Source organism: Streptopelia decaocto (assembly GCF_964273445.1).
Source record: "Streptopelia decaocto genome assembly, chromosome: 3".
NCBI lineage: Eukaryota > Metazoa > Chordata > Aves > Columbiformes > Columbidae > Streptopelia > Streptopelia decaocto.
The window spans coordinates 24822860-24842389 of record NC_138656.1 but is presented as its reverse complement, the minus strand read 5'-3'; the positions used below and the strand labels follow the sequence as shown (position 1 = coordinate 24842389).

The 19530-nt window shown below is 40.8% G+C and overlaps 1 protein-coding gene across 1 annotated transcript in view; it reads right to left on the bottom strand.

Annotated features, from left to right (window-relative positions):
* Positions 1–19530, bottom strand: part of LPGAT1 (lysophosphatidylglycerol acyltransferase 1) — a 68467-nt gene that overhangs the window by 6282 nt on the left and 42655 nt on the right. Inside the window, exons 7-8 of the mRNA XM_082047709.1 lie at positions 14235–14361; positions 4765–4871 (exon numbers count right to left, since the gene is read on the bottom strand). Of these exons, the coding sequence (XP_081903835.1) occupies positions 4765–4871; positions 14235–14361 (234 nt within the window). The remainder of the gene's footprint in view (positions 1–4764; positions 4872–14234; positions 14362–19530) is intronic.

Genomic DNA, 19530 nt, shown 5'->3' with positions numbered 1-19530 from the left:
ATATGTTGTTTGAACATTCATTGCTCAGTCAATTATATAGACTAAGGAAGCACTGTAATTCATTATTCAGTTTTGCAGAAAGACTTCTTTTGAAATGTCTCTTTAGATGAGAAAGACTGGCAGGAGATTCAGCTGACATGACTAAAAAAAATAAATTTCCCTATTTTGACCTTTTCTGACTTAAAACACTAAATTGCACGTGTCTGAATACATCAAAACTTTATGATCATAAGCAAATTGTTGGCATATATTTACATCAGCATGTTCAATAATTTGCATTACATTTTACTGAGATGCACAAAGCCTAGATGATACACACCACTTTGTTGTTGTTGCTGCTATAATCCTGAACAGTGGGTATAAAAACACTGAATATACCAGAAAAGTTGATGTACTTGCTGCAGCATTATGGAGTCATAGCTACTCATAGAAGAACAAGAGGTGAATGATTCAAAGAGTAAAGAGACAGCAGAGCCAATTCTGCATCTCCGAAACCTCATAATTTGGGCAATTAGATACCATCAGATACTTATCTCTGTGCTTTGCATTTGCAATCACTGGAGGAATTGCAATCAAGCGTTTAAGACAAAGCTTTTCTTCCTGCATGAATGCTCTTAAATTAAAACAAAAAACAAACCAAAACGACAAACAAAAAAAAACCCCAAAACCCAAAAAACCCAAAACACCAACTTGCCGAGTCCCATCCCCCTCACTGAGATGTATTTTCACACGTGGGCAGATTTACCACACCATTTATTCCTCAGCCATTCTCACTGCTAAGCTCCTCAGCTCCTCTTTGTCCACTTGGCACTGCATTTGTTCTTCCATGGCCCATTTGTTTTCCAGAACCATCAGTGACCTTGGTTTAAATAACTTCTTTCTCCTTGGCACTAACAGCCGCTGTCTCTTCCCCCTCCCTCCTCTCCTAAGGCAACTTGTGCCTTACAGAGAAAACGCTCCTTCCCTTTCCTGGCTGAGACAGGCCTGGCACGTGTAGTTGTCCTTCACGGAAACGACTCCTCCTTCTCCTCAACCATCCTAGCTCCCGTTATCTGTCCCTCTTCCCAATTCAATTCCTGTTTCTTGAATGGAGATGATGGATCTTTTTGGATTTCAGTAAAGCCTCTGATACTGTCTCTCACAGTATTCTCCTGGACAAGATGTTCAGCACACAGCTGGGTAAACACACAGTGCAGTGGATGAGGAATTGGCTGACTGGCCAGGCTCAAAGGGTTCTAGTAAATGGACAAACTGGAGAATGGAGCAATCACCAACTGCATGAAGTTCTAAAAGGGCAAGTGCCGGATTTTGCACCTGGGACACGGCAACCCTGGCTGTACATACAGACTGGGGGACGAGATGCTGGAAAGCAGCTCTGTGGAGAGGGATCTGGGGGTTCTGGTTGACAGCAAGTTGAACATGAGCCAACAGTGTCCCTGGTAGCCAAGAGGGACCCGTGTCCTGGGTGCATCCAGCACAGCATGGCCAGCCGGGCAGGGCTGTGATTGTCCCGCTCTGCTCTGCACGGGTGCAGCCTCACCTGGAGCACTGGGTGCAGGTCTGGGCAACACAGGATAAAAAAGATATTAAGCTACTGGAGAGTGTCCAGAAGAGGGACACGGAGTTGGTGAAGGGTTTGGAGGGGAAGCCGTATGAGGAGCAGCTAAAGTCACTGGGTTTGTTCAGCCTGGAGGAGACTGAGGGGAGACCTCATGGTGGCTACAGCTTCCTCACAAGGGGAGGAGGAAGAGCAGGTGCCAAACTCTTCTGTGACCAATGACAGAACCCAAGGGAATGGCAGGAAGATGTGCCAGGGGAGGTTTAGGTTGGACATGAGGAAAAGGTTCTTCCTCCAGAGGGTGGTGGACACTGGAACAGGCTCCCCAGGGAGGTGTCACAGCCCCAAGCGGGGCAGTGTTCAAGAAGAGACTGGACAACACCCTCAGACGCATGGTGTGAACTGTGGGGTTGTCATATGCAGGGACAGGAGTTGGACTTGATGACCCTTGTGGGTCCCTTCCAACTCAGGACATTCTATGATTCTGTATAATTTCCAGATGAGGTTTCAGATTGGTACAGTAACTAGAGTACTCCCGTAACATCAGTGAAACCCCCCTCCTGCTGCCCTGGGTGATGACACCGCTCACTTTGTTAGTTGCATCACACCAGTTGGCTTATGATCAGAGTGAATGAGGAGCATGACGACTTCAGTGTGCAATTATTCATTTCCACCTGATATACTCCTAGTTTCTAGCGTTTTTTTTAAATTATTCTCAGAGTCCCTTTGTCCTGGTGAATGTCATCTAATTTGTGTTACCACAGTGTTCGAGGTTATGCTGCTTCAGAGAAATCATGGACTTGCCAACACAAACTTTCTAGTAGCTGCTAAAATAGGAGTCCTGGTGTTGCTTAGACTTGAAGATATTAACTGTAAATGTTTTTAATTTTATAAATTAAATGTGTAAAATGCACCTGTAAGAAAGGATGGGACAGTTTCATATTCAAATTTTAGACAGATACTTTTTGTTTGTTTGTTTTTAAGAGGTATTACAGATTTCCTCAGATCTATTTAAGTCCTTAACACTTAGGAATACAGCAAAAAGGAAAAAGCTGGTTTAGGCTTTGGTTCCTCCTGTTCCCAAATAAAAATATGCCAAAAGAATGTATTCCTACCAATGACACTGTCAACACAAACTTTTGAAGTTTCAAGAAGCATTAAATGTTACTCCAGCTTTATGAAGTAACCTTTATGAACTGAGACAAGTTCCTAAGCAATGAGTATTACAAAAAATAAAATGCTGAAACAGCCTTAAGCCCTAAAACCAGACCAACTTGTGACAAGGTAACACGTCAACAGGAAAGCAGCTCTGGAGCAGCCTCAGGGCTTCCCCTCACATTAGGCCTCAGGACTTTTCCAGGAGGTTTCCAAAAACACCAACAGCACCTCTGCAGTAAACCAACAAACCTCAACTGGTATAAATGGTAGTGACTTTAAATTATGCCAATTTATGCCTAGTAAGGTCCTATGTCATAGCATTTACATTTAAAACATGTCTTATTAATTCATACTGATTACACTGGCAAATTAGAACCAATTATTCTATTTTGGAAGCACATTTCAATGAATAAACCTGATTATATTCATTATCCTCTCTGAAATTCTGATCAAGTTAGATTTTTTGGGTATGAGTTATTTTAATGGTATTTGTGAAATAACATCTCAATAACAAGAGTTCTTGGAATCCTGATGACTACACTTGTATTTTTAAAGACTTCCACAAAGTTATTTGTCTAATAAAGTCCAATATATGCATTTAGATGCAATTTATACAGCAGAGCCTGACTTTGGCCATCAATGACGACTGGGCAGCAGCAGGATTTCATAAACCAAAATACAACTCCGGGTTGTTACAGAAATCTATCAATCTTTTCAAGCACTACAATTGATAAATTAAGTGCTCAAAACCAAATTAAATCAGTCTTTGAAATAAATCATCTACTTGAAGTAGCGTCTTTGTTTAACAGTCACTCTGGAATAATAAACTCAGTTGATGTGAGAGACTGAATATTTTTCCCCCTCAAAAACTGTGATGCCTGCTAATGAAGAGATTATTTTTTTTTCAGAGACAAGTTGCATTATTTCATCTGGAGTCTTCCTACTCCGTCTATGTTTGATAAACTTCCTTTCCCGTGTGTCTAAATAAAACTATTTTTTTCTTCTCTGGATTTTCTTTTTCTTTTTTATTATGATGAATTCTTCTGTTTTGTATTCTGCACACACACACACACACACACACACACACACACACACACACACACACACACACACACACACACACCCCCACCCACCCACCCCCTGCTGGAGGGCAGAAGATGACAAACTTCAGTATTGACAACTGGATGGAAAATAAAGAGCCCGAAGGAAACACCTCCCCAGCTATAGCTTCAAAGTATTCACCTGATATTTTAAATCCCATTTGCCAGCCCACAGCAATGTTATTAATGTCCTAAGTTTATTTACACTCCTCTGATCCATTAACATTGGAAGTCTGTGATGATGGAAGTGACCCGCAGCACCTCACAGCCAGGCGGCCAGGACTGACAGCACCGCGCTGCACATCGAGACTGCAGACTTTCAGCTACGTAAGTAATTCTTACAGATCCTTCCAATCAAAGCAACTTTCTGTTTAGCCTGACAGGAAACAGAAGAGGACTTTGGTTTTGGATCAGGCCTCCAGGCTACTTAGATCCGTCTTCTCTACCAGTATAAGTGCCAGAGGAACATGCTAAATAGCTGTGCTGGGCAGATAAAATAACCTGCCTCACGGAAGAGTCTTAACCCCTTTTAGTCAAGAACTTGCTCGTTTTAAATCCTGAAGGTTTTATATTCCCTCCAAACTGAACATAAGCTCTGAATAATCTTTGAATCTTACTAAACTATTCTAACCCAATGAAATCGTGTAGAAGCAAGTTTCATGGCTGAACTATACGTTATTGCAGAAAAAAAGAGGATTTCCTTAGATCTGTTTTGAATGTACCAACTTCTAAACACGACCCTATTCTAATGCTACCTGGGTAATTCACTTTCCTAGATAATTCCTTATACTACCTTTTTGCCACATAAAAAGTATTAATAATTCTATTGTATGAATTATTATTATGTATTGTGTGAAGAATATATATATGTGTTCTTAAACCTTTTGGAGATCCTTGTAAGAAAAAGCAGTAACAAAGCACAGTTCTCTTTGCTAGATGCCATCCTACCTGTTTCATAGAAATGTGTCAGGAGATCTTCCTTTTCAATGAATCGCTGATATAGCCAGTGTGTAAGAGCTTCAGGCTCCGCAGGTACATCTTTAACTGGAAAAATCCTATCAAAGAAACAAACATAATGAACCCTAGGAAATGCATTCTGTATGTGAAGAACAAAACTCTCCTCTTCTGCCCCAGCCAAAACACAGAGAACAAGAGTTTGGTATGAATCTGACTGCACGGTTCATTCTCGCTTCCATTCACTGATCACATCGGTATTAAGGATACAAAACTGGAATATTCCAGGTCATCAGCCAGAGGCACACAGAAGATGTTGGCATTATTGTGCTGTACTACAGCATGTGATAAAAGTTACTAAGTCGCTGGATTTTTTTAAATATAACACCACCACACTATATTACTATCCTTAAAAAAAAAACGCAAACCAAGAAGCAATGAAGTGTATGCATTGAAACCAAAAGAAATAAAAGACTGAGAAGGTTCAGCCACAGTTTTGAAGAAACAGTTCTTCAGCAGACAGAAGCTACACAAGGACATCACTAAGTACCAACAGCTCTTCTGTATCCCAGAAAACGAGCCCTCTGTGCTTTTCAAAGGATGCCAGCGGCTTTGTCTGAAATTTCTAAGGCAAGTTTTACACTGAGAACTGACTGTGTAAGTAAGCGCACTCCAATATTGCTGCTCCGTTTTCAAAACCCCAATGGAAGAATGACCAATGTTTTGGTACTTCTACACTAAATATGACGTCTACTTAGAAAATCAGATATCCAGGGCAGAATTCACTGAGGTATATACATACAGAAAGCCCCAAGTAGCTCACCATACCTCACTGTATTTAAAAAAAAAAAATTAAATAAAATTTCAAGTCTTACAGTAATTGTGAGATCTCCTTACTAGACTCTAAATTCCTTTTGACATATACAGGAACTTACATATCCACTACGTTTCACTGGGAGGCCAATGCAGAAGAGATTTGTGCATCAGGGCCAGCCAGAAAAATTCATCCTCTGAAACGTAAGAGCTTTACTGTAGGTTTCTCTTTTCCCATGAGCTCCCATTTACCCTGCCAGCTGCGCCACGCTTCTATTTTCATTAGTGGATTTTTCATTTCATTTTCAACATTGGTCTTCGCCGATTATACTGAAAAGAATCTGACGTAACACCACAATCATGTGGGGAGTGTCTGAACAGATATGGGAATGTCAGACTACAGAAATAAGACACTTCTGAAGAATGCTTTTGTCACTGTTTTCAACATCTTTGCCTGTGTTGTTGCCAAGTCATTTGTACCTCCTCCTTTCAGTTTGATGCAAGGAAAAATAAGTCGTAAGTGGAGGAGAAAAGCAGCAAAACATTGCGCTAATGAGTGAATTAAAAATAATAGTGCTTTGGTATATAGAGAGAACAATGTAAGGAGATGAACAATTTTATTTACCAACTATGGCATCAACACAACTCAAGATATTTCTGTAGTCTTTGTAGCGATTCTATCCACATCTTTCTCACGCTGCAGAGTTCTCTGTGCTCAGTAACCAGAAATTAGCAACCGTTATCTCAGGTAAAATATGAAATAGCTTGTGGTCCAGTAAATAGCTCAACTCCTCAGTGTGCGTATTAAGAACAATGACAAAGACAGATAATAAAGTTTACAATAATATAATATAAAGAAAAACTTTATCTTGAAGCCAGACATTGTACAGCAGATTAAAAGTAAACCACACAGAGGCAAGTAAAAACACACCCACAGAGAAAGGACCATTTTTGTTGAGAGCATAACACTAAGAAAGACTTAACTCTCTGTCCCCAAACACAACCGAGGTGCCAAGCACTATTTTTACTCTCTTCTGCCTATCTGCTGTGAAGAGATAAAAGGACTCGGCAACGGAATATTGTGTTTCACAGCCTGTGTCTGAAGGACAGATGCTTGCTTACGCAAGGCTGAAGATGGTTCAGGACGGGCAGAAGGCGCGTGTGGGCTCAGGACAGCAGTCTCGGGTTACCTGGCCTCACACGCTGTTTCCATTGTGAGCTGCAGATATTCTTCACCTCTGAGTTCACTGCCCAGCTACATAACATGTAACAGCTTTATAACCCACAGTTAAACCTGGTATTTTTCCAAGAGTGTACTTTCTAGTCTGAAAACATTATCATAAGACCTTACAAGATCCTCGTTAAAAACAATTTATGAGGCGGTACTTTGATGGAGTAGCAAAGTAGCATAAGTGATACCAATATTGTGAGAGACTAATGGAACACAGGATGCCACTTTCCTGCTTCCATCCATCCAGGCTCTTGCAGCAATCCATATGGTACCAGAATACTTGAATCTCTGGATATAAGCTCTGCTTCTTAAAAGTTTAAGCAGCAATCACTGTTACACCCCTTTTGAATTAATATTAATGCAGAGTTGAAAACAAACGGTTTTCCTGTAACTCTACATTGGCTGCCACTATTTAGCAATGCTAAGTGCTTGTGTATTTAGAAGCATTTTCAAACATATTTTCAGATTATCCAGAGTTGTTTTTACATGTGGAACATTCTTATTAATGGCAGAGCTAAATTAGAGATGAAAGGTTTTTAAAAACAATCCTTAAACTGTGGAACAATCCCTTCCTGTAGTAAAGTGAAAATAAACCCCCTGCATTTATACTAAATGTACTGTCACTCTCATCATTCTCTGCCCATCAGATGGCTCAGCTGGCATCTGAGTTTTAAAAGACGACCCTCTTTAAGGAGACTGGGTTCACGAAAAGTAACTGGGAAAGTCTACTGATAAAAAGGTCTCTACACAGATGATCCAAAATAATGGCTGAAAACCATTCCTTTAACTGGAGCAGGGTCATCACCGACCATCAGCAGCGAGGTCAGCCAGGTCGAGTGTTAAAAGATGCAAGACACACTTTATTCTTTGCAATTAGATACATAAACATCATCTATGTGTTCGCAGCACAAGCATCATCTTGGCTCTACCCCACCTTTGTGCTTCTAGCATCAGGAACACCACTGAAAGCCTAGTTTGATGATCTCCTCAGGAAAATAAAACGTTATCACCACATAAACTGTCCTGACAAGGAACAAGGTCAACTTGTAATATCTGAAGCTTCTAGATTCTCTTGGGCACTCAAATCTTCCTGGCTTTTGGACAAAACTAACCTCACATGAAAATAAGTGTCTTTGCCCTGGCGTGAAAAACGAGGAATTTAATAAGATAATTTCACGAGAAAATCCAAGCAGAATGGAAATACCTCCTTCTTTTACTTCTCCCCAAGGGACCAGCTGCTTGGCTGTCATCAGGGGAAGGTGGGGAGGGGGCTAAACGTCAGTAAAACTTGTGCCACCATAAGCTGCACCCTGAAGTTAGAAGTGGTGGTGGAAGTAAAGGTGTACTCTGACGGGAGCCTGCAACAGCATCCGCAATGACACAAAACCTGCCAGCTGGAGATGACCTGTCTGCAGCTGCTGGGTGACAACAGCCACGTGACACTGCACAGATCTGACCGAGGGACGGCAGCTTCACCTAAACCACCCTAAATGTGCCTGTCTCCCAAACCAGGATATACTGGCATTAATGACAGGCCAGGAGACAAGAGGGGGTTTTCAAAAAAGGAGATGTAACTGCCAAAGACATGTTGGCATACATAAGAAATCATAGAGACTTACCTACTGGCAGGCCATTTCTCAAAAGCCACCAAATAAATGTCAGAAATACGGCATTTTCTGAAACATTTAATCACTTTTAAATGGTCCTTATTGGAGAAACAACCTCTAATTCTGTATTAAAATTCTCAAGTTCATAGATACCACCTTAAAGTACTAATTGCCTTTCATCATCTGTCCTACCATGAATAAAAAGTTTTCATTACCCCTATTTGTTTCTAAATCATAATATTATTTGCTGTTTCAATGACTCTTTAAATAAACAAAGTATGATGGAGAGGTTGTTAGATCACAGGCATGACCAAAAATAAGTCACTTGCATAAAAAAGCACATTAAAATATATTGCCAAACTGGATGCCCTTCATAGGCGCTTCTGCAAAACTCATTCAGCAACCACAATGCATTCCACCTTATTTATAGCCATGAGTCTAGTTTGCTTCAGTAAATCTCTATTAATATAGACACACAAAAAAAGACCATCCTCAGTAGCTGAAAGCTCATTCCAGTGGCAGCACAGAACAAAAACTGGTATAAGGGGAAGGTAAGCATCAAACAAACCTCATACCCAGGGTTTTTAACTTTTGGGTTTTGACAAGAGAACTGCAGCACGTGGGAAATCTTATTGTTAGAGAAACTTGGAGATGCTGAGAAACTAAGTCAGTCAAACTAAAGAAGTGGCTGGTGTAAGAACTAAAAAATAATAATCCCCAAACTCAACTCACTGTGGGGAAATACAGACACCAAAACACTTGGCTGATTTCTCCTGAGTGTAACTCCAGTGAATCTGGGTTTATGGTCAATGCACATCACAAAATAACCCAAGCAAAAAGCTAAACCATTCTGAGGAGAGCACACCAACTTTTCCAACAGAGTCATTAAAAGGCAGGTCTCACAGTAATGCCTCTAGTTAGAGATGTGTTGCACCTTCCAGCTTGTTTATTTGTTTGTTTTGGTGCTTAGTGCTTTACCAGATGGATTGAAATCTGCCCCAAAAATCCTGGAAGTTAATTGGATGTTTTCCTTGAGTATTATGTTTCAGAGAGCAAGCCTAGTTTTTCAGCACTTCCCAATGAGTTTTGAGACAAGTCTGCCAGGGTCGAAAAAATTATTTTCTAGATAAAAGGGTAAATTCTCACACCTTTGTGTCTTGAAGAGTCTGAAACTTGTTAACTGTCCTTTTTTCTAGGGAAGTTTCTTTTGACATGCTGAGGAAAACCAGGCCACAACTTAGCTTAATTATGAACTCTTGAAAAACATGTCATTTGTACAGAAAACTGAGGTTTGAAAAGCAAGCTTCAACTCATCATCAAAATTGAGCTTTCGAACAAAAAAAGATTACTAGATTAAACTGAACCTTCTCTGCCATTTCCATCAGCTAGAAAAGCATCCAAAATGAAAACATAAAGCTGCTGTGTCCTCTATACTCCTCTGTTGCTCCCTAAGTAGGATGAAAACAAAGTAATCCTGCAGTAAAAGGCCAGGTGATGAGAAAAGGAAACCACTAGATCTGAAAGACCATAAGGCAGGAAGGGGTTGTGACCAAGGGGAAGGGCAGAAAGTGCCGGCTGAGCACCAAGAGGCTCCGCAGCCACCACAGCAGCACAGAAAATGTGGCTTTTCCCCCCACTGCTGTCATACATTGCTTCTTCACTCCGGACTATTCCAAGATGGAAAAAGCATATTTAAATCCCTATTCTCCTCTCATACAGCACATATGGCATCTAGTCAAAGATATTTTTTACTTTTACTAAGGGGGCTTTGTAATTATTTTTCCTATAACTCAGTTAAAATAAATGGTAGATGAGAAACTAGCGCACCAGAGCCCACAGACTCATGCAGAACTCTCTCCCCAGCTATTTCAAAATTACCCTTGAAATTTATTTCAAATGTAATCTCCCAAGACGTTCCAAATTGCAAGCAATGAGCAGAATGTTATTGCCCAAAATGAAAAGTGGGAAATAACAACAGTCCAGACATACGTGATATAAATTTCCTAAAAATTTTAGAAGATATCTATGTCAAATGCAGAAAACTAGAAATACCTCTCACATTTTCCAGCTTTGGAAGACATTTCTGACATTTCCATCTTTTTAAAGATAAAGTCCACTTTACCTTGCATCTTCCTTTGCCAACTGGGTTTGTTTCAAAGAGTTAAAGAAATGCACCAGCTTTACAAGGGACATCTGGGGGCTCAGCACCGCTCTGGCTTTTTCAAACCTCGGACACTGATTTAATCCTTGCCTACACTGTTAAGAGCAGTTAATACCTAACTATTATCAAAATTAAGAATTAATGAGGAACCACCTCAGATTTGTGACCTGAAGCATAAGCACCAGCATTCCGTGATATCCTAAGTGGCTCTGTTATAGCAAAGTTTTGGTCTCCACATGGAAGATCAACCTAAAGGAGTTTCCTAGTCAAGCCATACAGCTGCACAGGTCTGGAGTGTCACCCGCTGTCCTGCAGCCTGAGCAGCCCTCAGGGAGCACGGAAATCTCCCAGGACACTTTCCAGCACATTGAAAGGTCGCTCCGCATTGTCCAACAGAAGCGCCAGGGATGAGAGGAAGGAGGCTGATGTGGCAAATGTCAGCCAGTTGGTCACATAGGGCAGCTGTTTGTAGCACACACTGTTTAACCAGCGTCAAGGGTTTGGATGTCTTTCCATAACTACTCCTGATTAAGGTCTGACACTGCAGGAGACTCAAGGCATCACTGTATTTTTGGACAAGCGAGGACACGACGTAGGCGGCACACATGCAATGGTCCTGAGAGACCATCTTCCACTGGCCATGCTGATAATTCCAAAATAAGCTCTAAGAAACTGATGTCAGCCCACTGGCCTTCAATTATCCAGCTTCTCAACCACAGAGAAGGTTCAAGAATATGACACCAGAGCTGTGAGGTTTTCTTTAGCACCAGAATCATTCTGGGAGAAAACAGCTGTCCCCTACTCCTCCCTGTCCACCATCCTCACAGGTTCTCAGAGGTACCAGCAGCTCTGGTAAAATCATCAATACACGACTTAAAGCTGTCAAATCCATGAAGGTTCCCATCGCATTACAACATTCTGCTAAAATAATAACGCCTAATGAGTAAAATCAGGTGATCCGGGGGGGGGGGGGGGGGGGAGGAGGGGAAACAGAAATAATCAACTGCTGTAATGCCCAGAAGGGAATTCAGCAGGAAAGACTCTGTATAAGCAATAGACAAGGATGATGCAACATGAATTAATTCATGTACACATGCTGTTCAGTTGCTCTCTGCTAATCATGCCATGGATAAATATATCTTTTACCTAAAAGAGAATAATATTTTAAAGCCACAGAAAAACATCTAAAAATAAATTTTACTGTCAAAACCACTGAAGGTGAAAATTCACCGTACTAATTCCAAACTACAGGTCTGATTCCAGACACATTGAAAGGTCTTAGCATATCACAGGCAGATGATATGCTAGATCTGGAAAAAAAAGATACAAAAGTGATATGACCTTTTTTGGTATGGAAATATTCTGGGTAGTCAAAGAGAAGAATTGCAGAAGGTCCTGACAATACATGGAGATGAAATTAAATACCAGTAAATGCAAGGCAACAGACACCAGGGCAGGAAAGAGCACCAGCACACATATACCGCCGCAGCCTGCAAGATGAGCTGTTGTTACTCTGGTCAGCAATCCTGAAACCACTGTGGGAAATTCAGGATGTCACTCAACTCACAAACTAGCTAGAGCAGAACCAGAAAAGGCGCAGACAAAAGTAACAAGATGAAGGAAAGGCTTTTCTGTAAGGAGACACCAGGTGGAGACTTGTTGGGCTGGGAGGGGAACAGAGGCAGCAAAGGCAGGACATGAGAAAGCTCTGTAAAATCACGGGTCCTGGAGAGCAGCACTGAGGAACCATTGATCCAGCACCAGCAGGACATGGGGAGCAGGGGGCACCCCTGAAAGGCACCAGGTGGAGACCTTAACACAAGCACAAAGGAGGTGGCCCCCGCTGCCACCTTCAAGAACAGCTACCTGTACGTTGTGTCATAGGAAATTGTAGAAGTCTAAGTACAAGCAGATGAAAAATGGTATTAGGCAAGTTCATCAGCTCCATCAGCTCCTACTGAAAAAGCGACCCAGACGTGCCCAGGACACATTCCAGCCACCGCGTGGTTTGTGCTTGGTGGGATCGGGTGCCTTCCTGCACCACTGCCACAGCCACAGGCTTGGGTTAAACGTGTCTCTAAGAATCACCACTTTGCACCCAACTAAAGCCCTTGCCATCCAGAGGACACATGGTTGAACCTGACGTGCCAGTCTGAGAATTAACCGGGCCTGCAAAGTACTGGGCCAAAGCCCCAGTTAAAAGCAAGACACTCAGTTCTCATTTCAGAGGTATGACATCCACCTCTCGGCCTTCAGAGACATCCCACTGTGTTACTTTCTATTTGGGATGTACTTTGAATGTTTTTACAGGGTCAGCTGTAACAACTAGAGGTTATTTAAAAAAAAAAAACAACAAACAAAAGCTCAGAGAGGCTTGCCCCTGTCTAAACCAGTGATCTACACCCTCTGGAAGAAAACAAACCTACACCCAACAATAATTTCTAGTATTTTTTCCATAGAATTTTAAGTACTAGCAGAACTGTAACATTCAAGTTCAATGCAAGGAAGGTTACATCATCTTTGGGCTCATGCTCAAAAATAGGTTTTGAATATACACATTTAGAAGCAGGAAGTTAATTCAAACTTAAGATAACTTTCTTTTTTAAAGGACGTATTTTTGGAAATACTCCTTAGTAAAATTCTAAATACATTCAACTTGCAATTATCCCAGAGATCTAAGAGAGTACCAAGGTGACCTCAATAAAGCACAATAGATATATCTTACATCAATTAGCATGTAAGCATGTTCACCTTCAGAAAAACTTGAAGGCAGCCTTCTATAAAAAGCAAGGGACAGATTTATGAAATGGCTGTGATGAGGAGCTCCAGTGAGCAGCCCGTCCTCTGCACCACACAGCACTGACACAGCGCTGACGCTGGGGAAGGTCATTCCCAGTTAAACTGCCACCCAGGGGATCCACACAAGGATATCTGAAAGCTCACTGTAAAAGTCTAAAAGCTCCCCAAATCAGCAAAAGGGGATTAAACCAAAATAACGCACCTTTGGGATAAAACACAATCAACTTACTTGATATAGGAAAATTGTTGAAATGTTTCTAGAGATTTCGAACTTGCAATTAACTGCAAACCAAAAGCAAAATGCAACTTCTTCTCGCCATTAAATTAGGTTTTGAGACAAAGCTGCTGAGGAGAAAAGTTTTAATTGTATCCCATCCCAGGTGTTAATGGGATTTGCTACTATTTCCAGAGGGTTGCTCTGCTCAACTATTAATAGTATGCTGTGAGTGAAAAAGCTGACATTTTTTTGTCAGAAAGTTGTTATTTAATAATATAGTGATTTTTAATTTGTTGTCATTATTAAAAAAGGAGAAAATTCAGGTTGGGTTTACCAGCACCTTAACATTAAAGTGGAAAAGAAGACCTAGCCATCAAATATATTCCCCATAACTATATTCAACCACAGGACATCAGGCAAAAACTTACATGTGCTAAGATATGGAAAGATCACAGAACTTTTCGAGATGAAACTGTGTTGTGTTTAGATAATATGAGTTGCCCACCTGTGTGAGATGCACATTAAAAAAGACATTGCTACTGATTTCCCATATCCTGAAACATGATGTTAGTAATTTGTGAATATTTGTTTTTTAATATTTTAGCTTAATGTAAGAGTAGAAGGTTTATTTCCTACCTGTAATGTACATGTGTAACTGTCGGTTGTCGGTAGCCAAGAATCCAGGTTTGGATGTCTATAGGGTCACCTTTGGGATACGCAATGGTTGTATCTATCACCCACTGGAGGCCTTTTGATTTGCTCTCTAGGAACGAAGAAAAACGTGGTATTAGAAGCAATCAGAAAGTGCACATCACTTATTTGATTGTTATTTCATTTTTATATTATTTCATGAGGTATGAGGCACAAATAAAATAAGCCAAAAATCAAATCCAGATTTCATTACAGAACAGAGACATACTCCTACACACTTCAGCTAGACCAAGATTTTACTTTCACGGTTATTTCTGCAGTTCCTACATATTACAGTACACAGAACAGAACAAGTTCACTCACTGGGTATGAGTATAGATACATAACATGTTGGCCCAAAAGTTAGGTGCCTCCCATCATTCACCAAAAGGAAACCTTCAAGAATAAAAATCCAGCTTTCTTGGTCTGCACTTCAAGCACATTTACAACTGGCCCTTCATAAGAGCTTGCAGTTACAGCTCAATGATGAAGTCACAGTCATGAAGATCCCTCAGAGGTTCTCAAAAATGTGAGTTACAGGATAAAGAGGAAATATGTCACATTGTACATTACAGACATGGAAACAACCAACAGAACATGGTCAGTTTTTACAACAGAGAGGAGATTGCATCCATAAGGTCCTAGAAAGACTGATACCAGCACATGTTCATAGGCTGCTTGGCATAATTAGAAACTGAGAAAAGGATCAAAGGAAGTGGAAAATACTTGCTATGAAGCTGATTCAGGAGACTCCAATTTAAATCTGAACACAGGTTACTACCAGCAATAGTCAAGGTCAAGATACCAATCTAGTCATGACCTCTCTCTGGCATGTCTTCAATTCACAGGTTTGCAAAGAAGGAGAGCAGCATATCTGGAAAGCAAATCAGGACGGAAGGGCACGCTGCCAAGGGGGCACTTTGAGTTTAGCTTGTCAATTTTATATTTGTTCTGTGGAACTGGAGCTGCCTTCTATCTGAGTGCATGTTATGTTCAGGCTACTATAGTAATATGCTTAATGCTTAATACACTAGTATAGTAATATGCTTACATCATAGCCAGCAATATCTTAAAGCATTTACAAAGTTGACTATTAAAAACAGGCACCTGTTGGCAGAAGCATTTAAGAGGTCTGAGGTCTTAGCACAAAGCGTAAGACTCTTCAAGCCTGCAGCTGAGACAGCTATGAAGGAAATATGATAGAGGCTGACAAATGCGTTGTCGGCATGAAGAACGTGCACAGGAATGGACTGTTCACCACCTTTCTCCATACAAGAGCAGATGTATCAAAAATGAAGCCAAGAGGAAAAGTTTTCAAAGCAAACAGAAATTATTCTTTGTGCAGATGGGAATAAAACTGTGGGGAACCCCTTGCCAAAGGATGTCAAGGATGCCAAAAGCTGGATTCAAAAGGAAATGGGAAAACTACATGGAAGAAATCGGTTGGAAGGTTAACTAAACGGCAGAAACCCACCATGCTGGAAAGAGAAGCCGGGAGAGCATCCAGGAGAAGTGTGATGCATGTTTGCTGTGTTCACATAGAATCATAGAATGTCCCAAGTTGGAAGGGACCCACAAGGATCGAGTCCAACTCCTGTCCCTACACAGGACAACCCCACAGTTCACACCATGTGTCTGAGGGTGTTGTCCAGTCTCTTCAGGCCTGGGGCTGTGACACCTCCCTGGGGAGCCTGTTCCAGTGCTCCACCACCCTCTGGGTGAAGAACCTTTTCCTCATGTCCAACCCGAACCTCCCCTGGCACATCTTCCTGGCACATGCTTCCTCTGATATCCACTGAGAGTCACAGACAAGATGCTGAGCTAGAGAGATATTTGGTCTTGCCCAGAATCACCACTCTAATTTTAGAGAAGAGCTACAACACACATGAAGAAACCTGCAACACATAGCCCAAGGCACACCCTAAAAACCAGTTATTAACACCAAGGAGAACAAACATGCAAGGACTGACTTGTGAGTTTCTACCTGAATTTCATTTTATTTAATTTGCACTTAATTCGAGAGAAGACAATTACAGCAACACTATCACATATAACTATCAAGCATTTTAACCGTCAGCTTGTGTTTTCATGGTGTCTACTCAACAATGGAGTTGTACTGCTTCATTACAAATGCATATACAGTAATGAATATGACTAGACAGTATTTCCTAATATTTATGTTATGAATTATTAGTAGCATGAAATGTGCTATCCCAAAATTTGACCAAGTACAAGCTACACAGGTCAAGCTGAAACATGCACAGGGTCACCTTCTGGAAATACAGTATTTAAAAACACTGACAGACACGTGAAATGGGAACACAAGGTCCCATCAGAGGCTCCAGGTTTGCCAGCCTGTCAAGTCTCTCAAGAAAAGCACTAACTAGAGTTGTTAATTTTAAAAGTAGCAATGTATTAGAAAAAAGCCAATATAAAATGAATAGTAAATCACGGAAGTATTAATTTAGAAATGGATTTTGGAACAAGGCCATTCAATTTATTATTTTCCCAGAAGTAAAGTAAGAATGGGCAAAGACAAGTAAATCATCTGAGACAGAAAGCAACAAAGATCATTAATTACACTTAAAAAGTGCCAGATAAATACAGGCACATTATCTTATTATTTACAGTAAAATGTTTTAAAATCATTTATTAAACATTTAGCTTGTATTTCAAGCTGTATTTTCAGTGGATAATGCTTCAAACTTCATTACGAGAAGACTCCTGCAGTCCTCTTCCGTGCAGATTTCCTACATTCTGCTTCTGTGGAGCAAAGCTGCTGCACAGATTCCTCAGACCAGCTCCAACCTCACCTCAAACGTCTTCCAGGGCACGAATGGGGAGAAGAACCTGCCTCTGACAGCCCACTAGGAACTCCAGTTAAAAAAACAATAACATAAAATAAATTCTGAAGATAACTCCAGCCTCCACAGACCCTCCTTTAGAGCAAGAGGGCCTTAGCACAGCTCAATGTGCAGTTACCAAGACCTACTCTCAAATCACAGTCACAGACATATTTCTGCAGGCTCTGGTTTAAAATAAACCTTACATAATAACCCAAGATCTCACACTGCCAAAAAAGCCTAAGTCAACAAGGATTTTACAAAATTAAATTTTGAAATTAATCTTGCTGTCCTTTTTTGGAGGGTTATACAGTGCTGGGCCCTGCCCATGAGCATCTTTATTTTAAAGCCACGAAGTTCTAACAGATCCTGAGGAAAAGAAACAGACAACTGCACACAACACAAAGGGGTAAGGCCTCAGCAGGTCCAAGGATGCTGCTTTCAGGCCTAAAAAAAAATTTTAAATGGCCTCCTAACTTTTTTTTTTTTTTAATCACCAGCAGAAGCAAATTTTCATAATTATTTTCTTCCTTATTTTTATTCTAGCTGTGGATTCAGTTAAGTTGCTTTAAGTTTAGTTATGAAGCAACTTACTATCAGCATCTTCAAGACATTCAGTGCTCCATTGTCCTCTACGGTCCTCTCACTGCAGATACTTGACTGTCTACAATCACAAATTTACTGCAGTTCAGAGCTTCTCTTCGTCCCCTCTATGTTCTCCCCCAGGGTACTCTCAACTAATGCTAAAATCTGGATTTGACCACATGCAGGACTCTTCAAATGCACCAGCGGTCAGCGTCCACCACTGAGAAAAAGGGTAATTTCCCAAGCCAGGTTTGAGCAGGAAATCAGCACCCCCAACCCAGCTTTGGGTGCTGCAATGCTGCTGGATCGCATCTGGAGTGGAAAACAATGCACAGCCAGGCGTGAACCTCAGGACAGCACCTTCCGTTTGAAAAGGAAAGTATTTAGCAGCATTCTCCAGTATTCAGGTGTGGTTTCCTGAACACTTACATTACTCTAAGCACAGCCAAAACAGGCTGTTGCCTCCCCCTGCACAGCAACGCATTCTCGTTCTCTATTTGTCCTTGTGTGATCAGCTGGACCACTGACCTTAAAATTAACTCTTTTCCCAAAGATTAGCTCGCAGACTGAATGTCTAACTCATTATCCCAAAATCTCTCCGTAACAAATCGCCTGGAATAAAGCCACCAACAAGAAGCTCCTTTTCAAGGATAAAAAAAGGCCTTACTGCATGTTATTCAAGTCACATTCCTCATACAACAGCGAATCAAAAAGTTTGATTAAAAAAAAAAAATCTATTATGAAATCCAGTGTCCAGCTCTGCAGAAGGGAAAATTGAATTTCTCTGAGAAAAAGCAACAGAATTAAATGTACTGTGCTGTATTTGAAAATAGTAAGATAAGATTTCAATGTGGTTCTAACCAAGCTCATAGCAACCTCTCATCAGACAGAGAATTGCTGCATGGTAGAAAACAGCAGAATTAAAAAAAAAACACAGTAGAAGAAGGCTGATCAAAAATAAGCTCTTGAATGCATATCTTCCATGAACAATTGCCCCAAACGCCTTTGAACTGCCAGCACTTAGCACTTAGAACATTTTGCTAGTTCTAAAACTCACAAGATCATCGGTTCTTATTAAGTGAAGAAACACTGTAATTGCAACTATGTCAGAGACTAAGTGTTCCATCAAAAAATTAAACAAACAAACAAACCAAAACCATAAAGTAACCATCCCCTCTGCTCCCCATCGGTCCCTACAGGGTTAAGGTGATGATGGCTGTGCATCAAGAATTTTTATGCTGCCCGTATTTCTATTCTATACTAAAACCTCCTCCTGGAACAGAGGTGCTGGCAGCAGCGCTCCATTGGGGGGGTACAGCACATCTGCGCAGACGGATGCGCTCATTAGACACCAGAATTAACTTAAACCATCTTTTTCAGGGACAGACACCACTTAACTACGTTGGCTGTACTTTCCAGCTTCAAAAGCACTCAAGCCATCAAGTGATAGGAATACTTTACCTATATTTTTTCCATCCTCATATTTATTTAGGAATAAGATTGTGCAATGTTGGTAAAATTAAACAAGCGTTTCAAAAGGCAGCAACAACTGATTTAGTAATTTAATTTAGTATTTACCAGCAGTAAGTTAAATTTCACCCTGATGAAGGCTAGTACTTGGGACTTCAAATATGAAAGAAAAACAGTTGGAAACTGAAGAAAACCAAGGCTGCTTGCCTTGGACAAGCAACCTATAAAGAACTGATCAGTTTAAGTACAAAAATAATCAAATAGTATTGGTCACCTAGCTCAGGAACATTTTTTCTTCCTGTCACTTCACAGAGGAACAATCAGGTAATAAACGGTGGGAAATT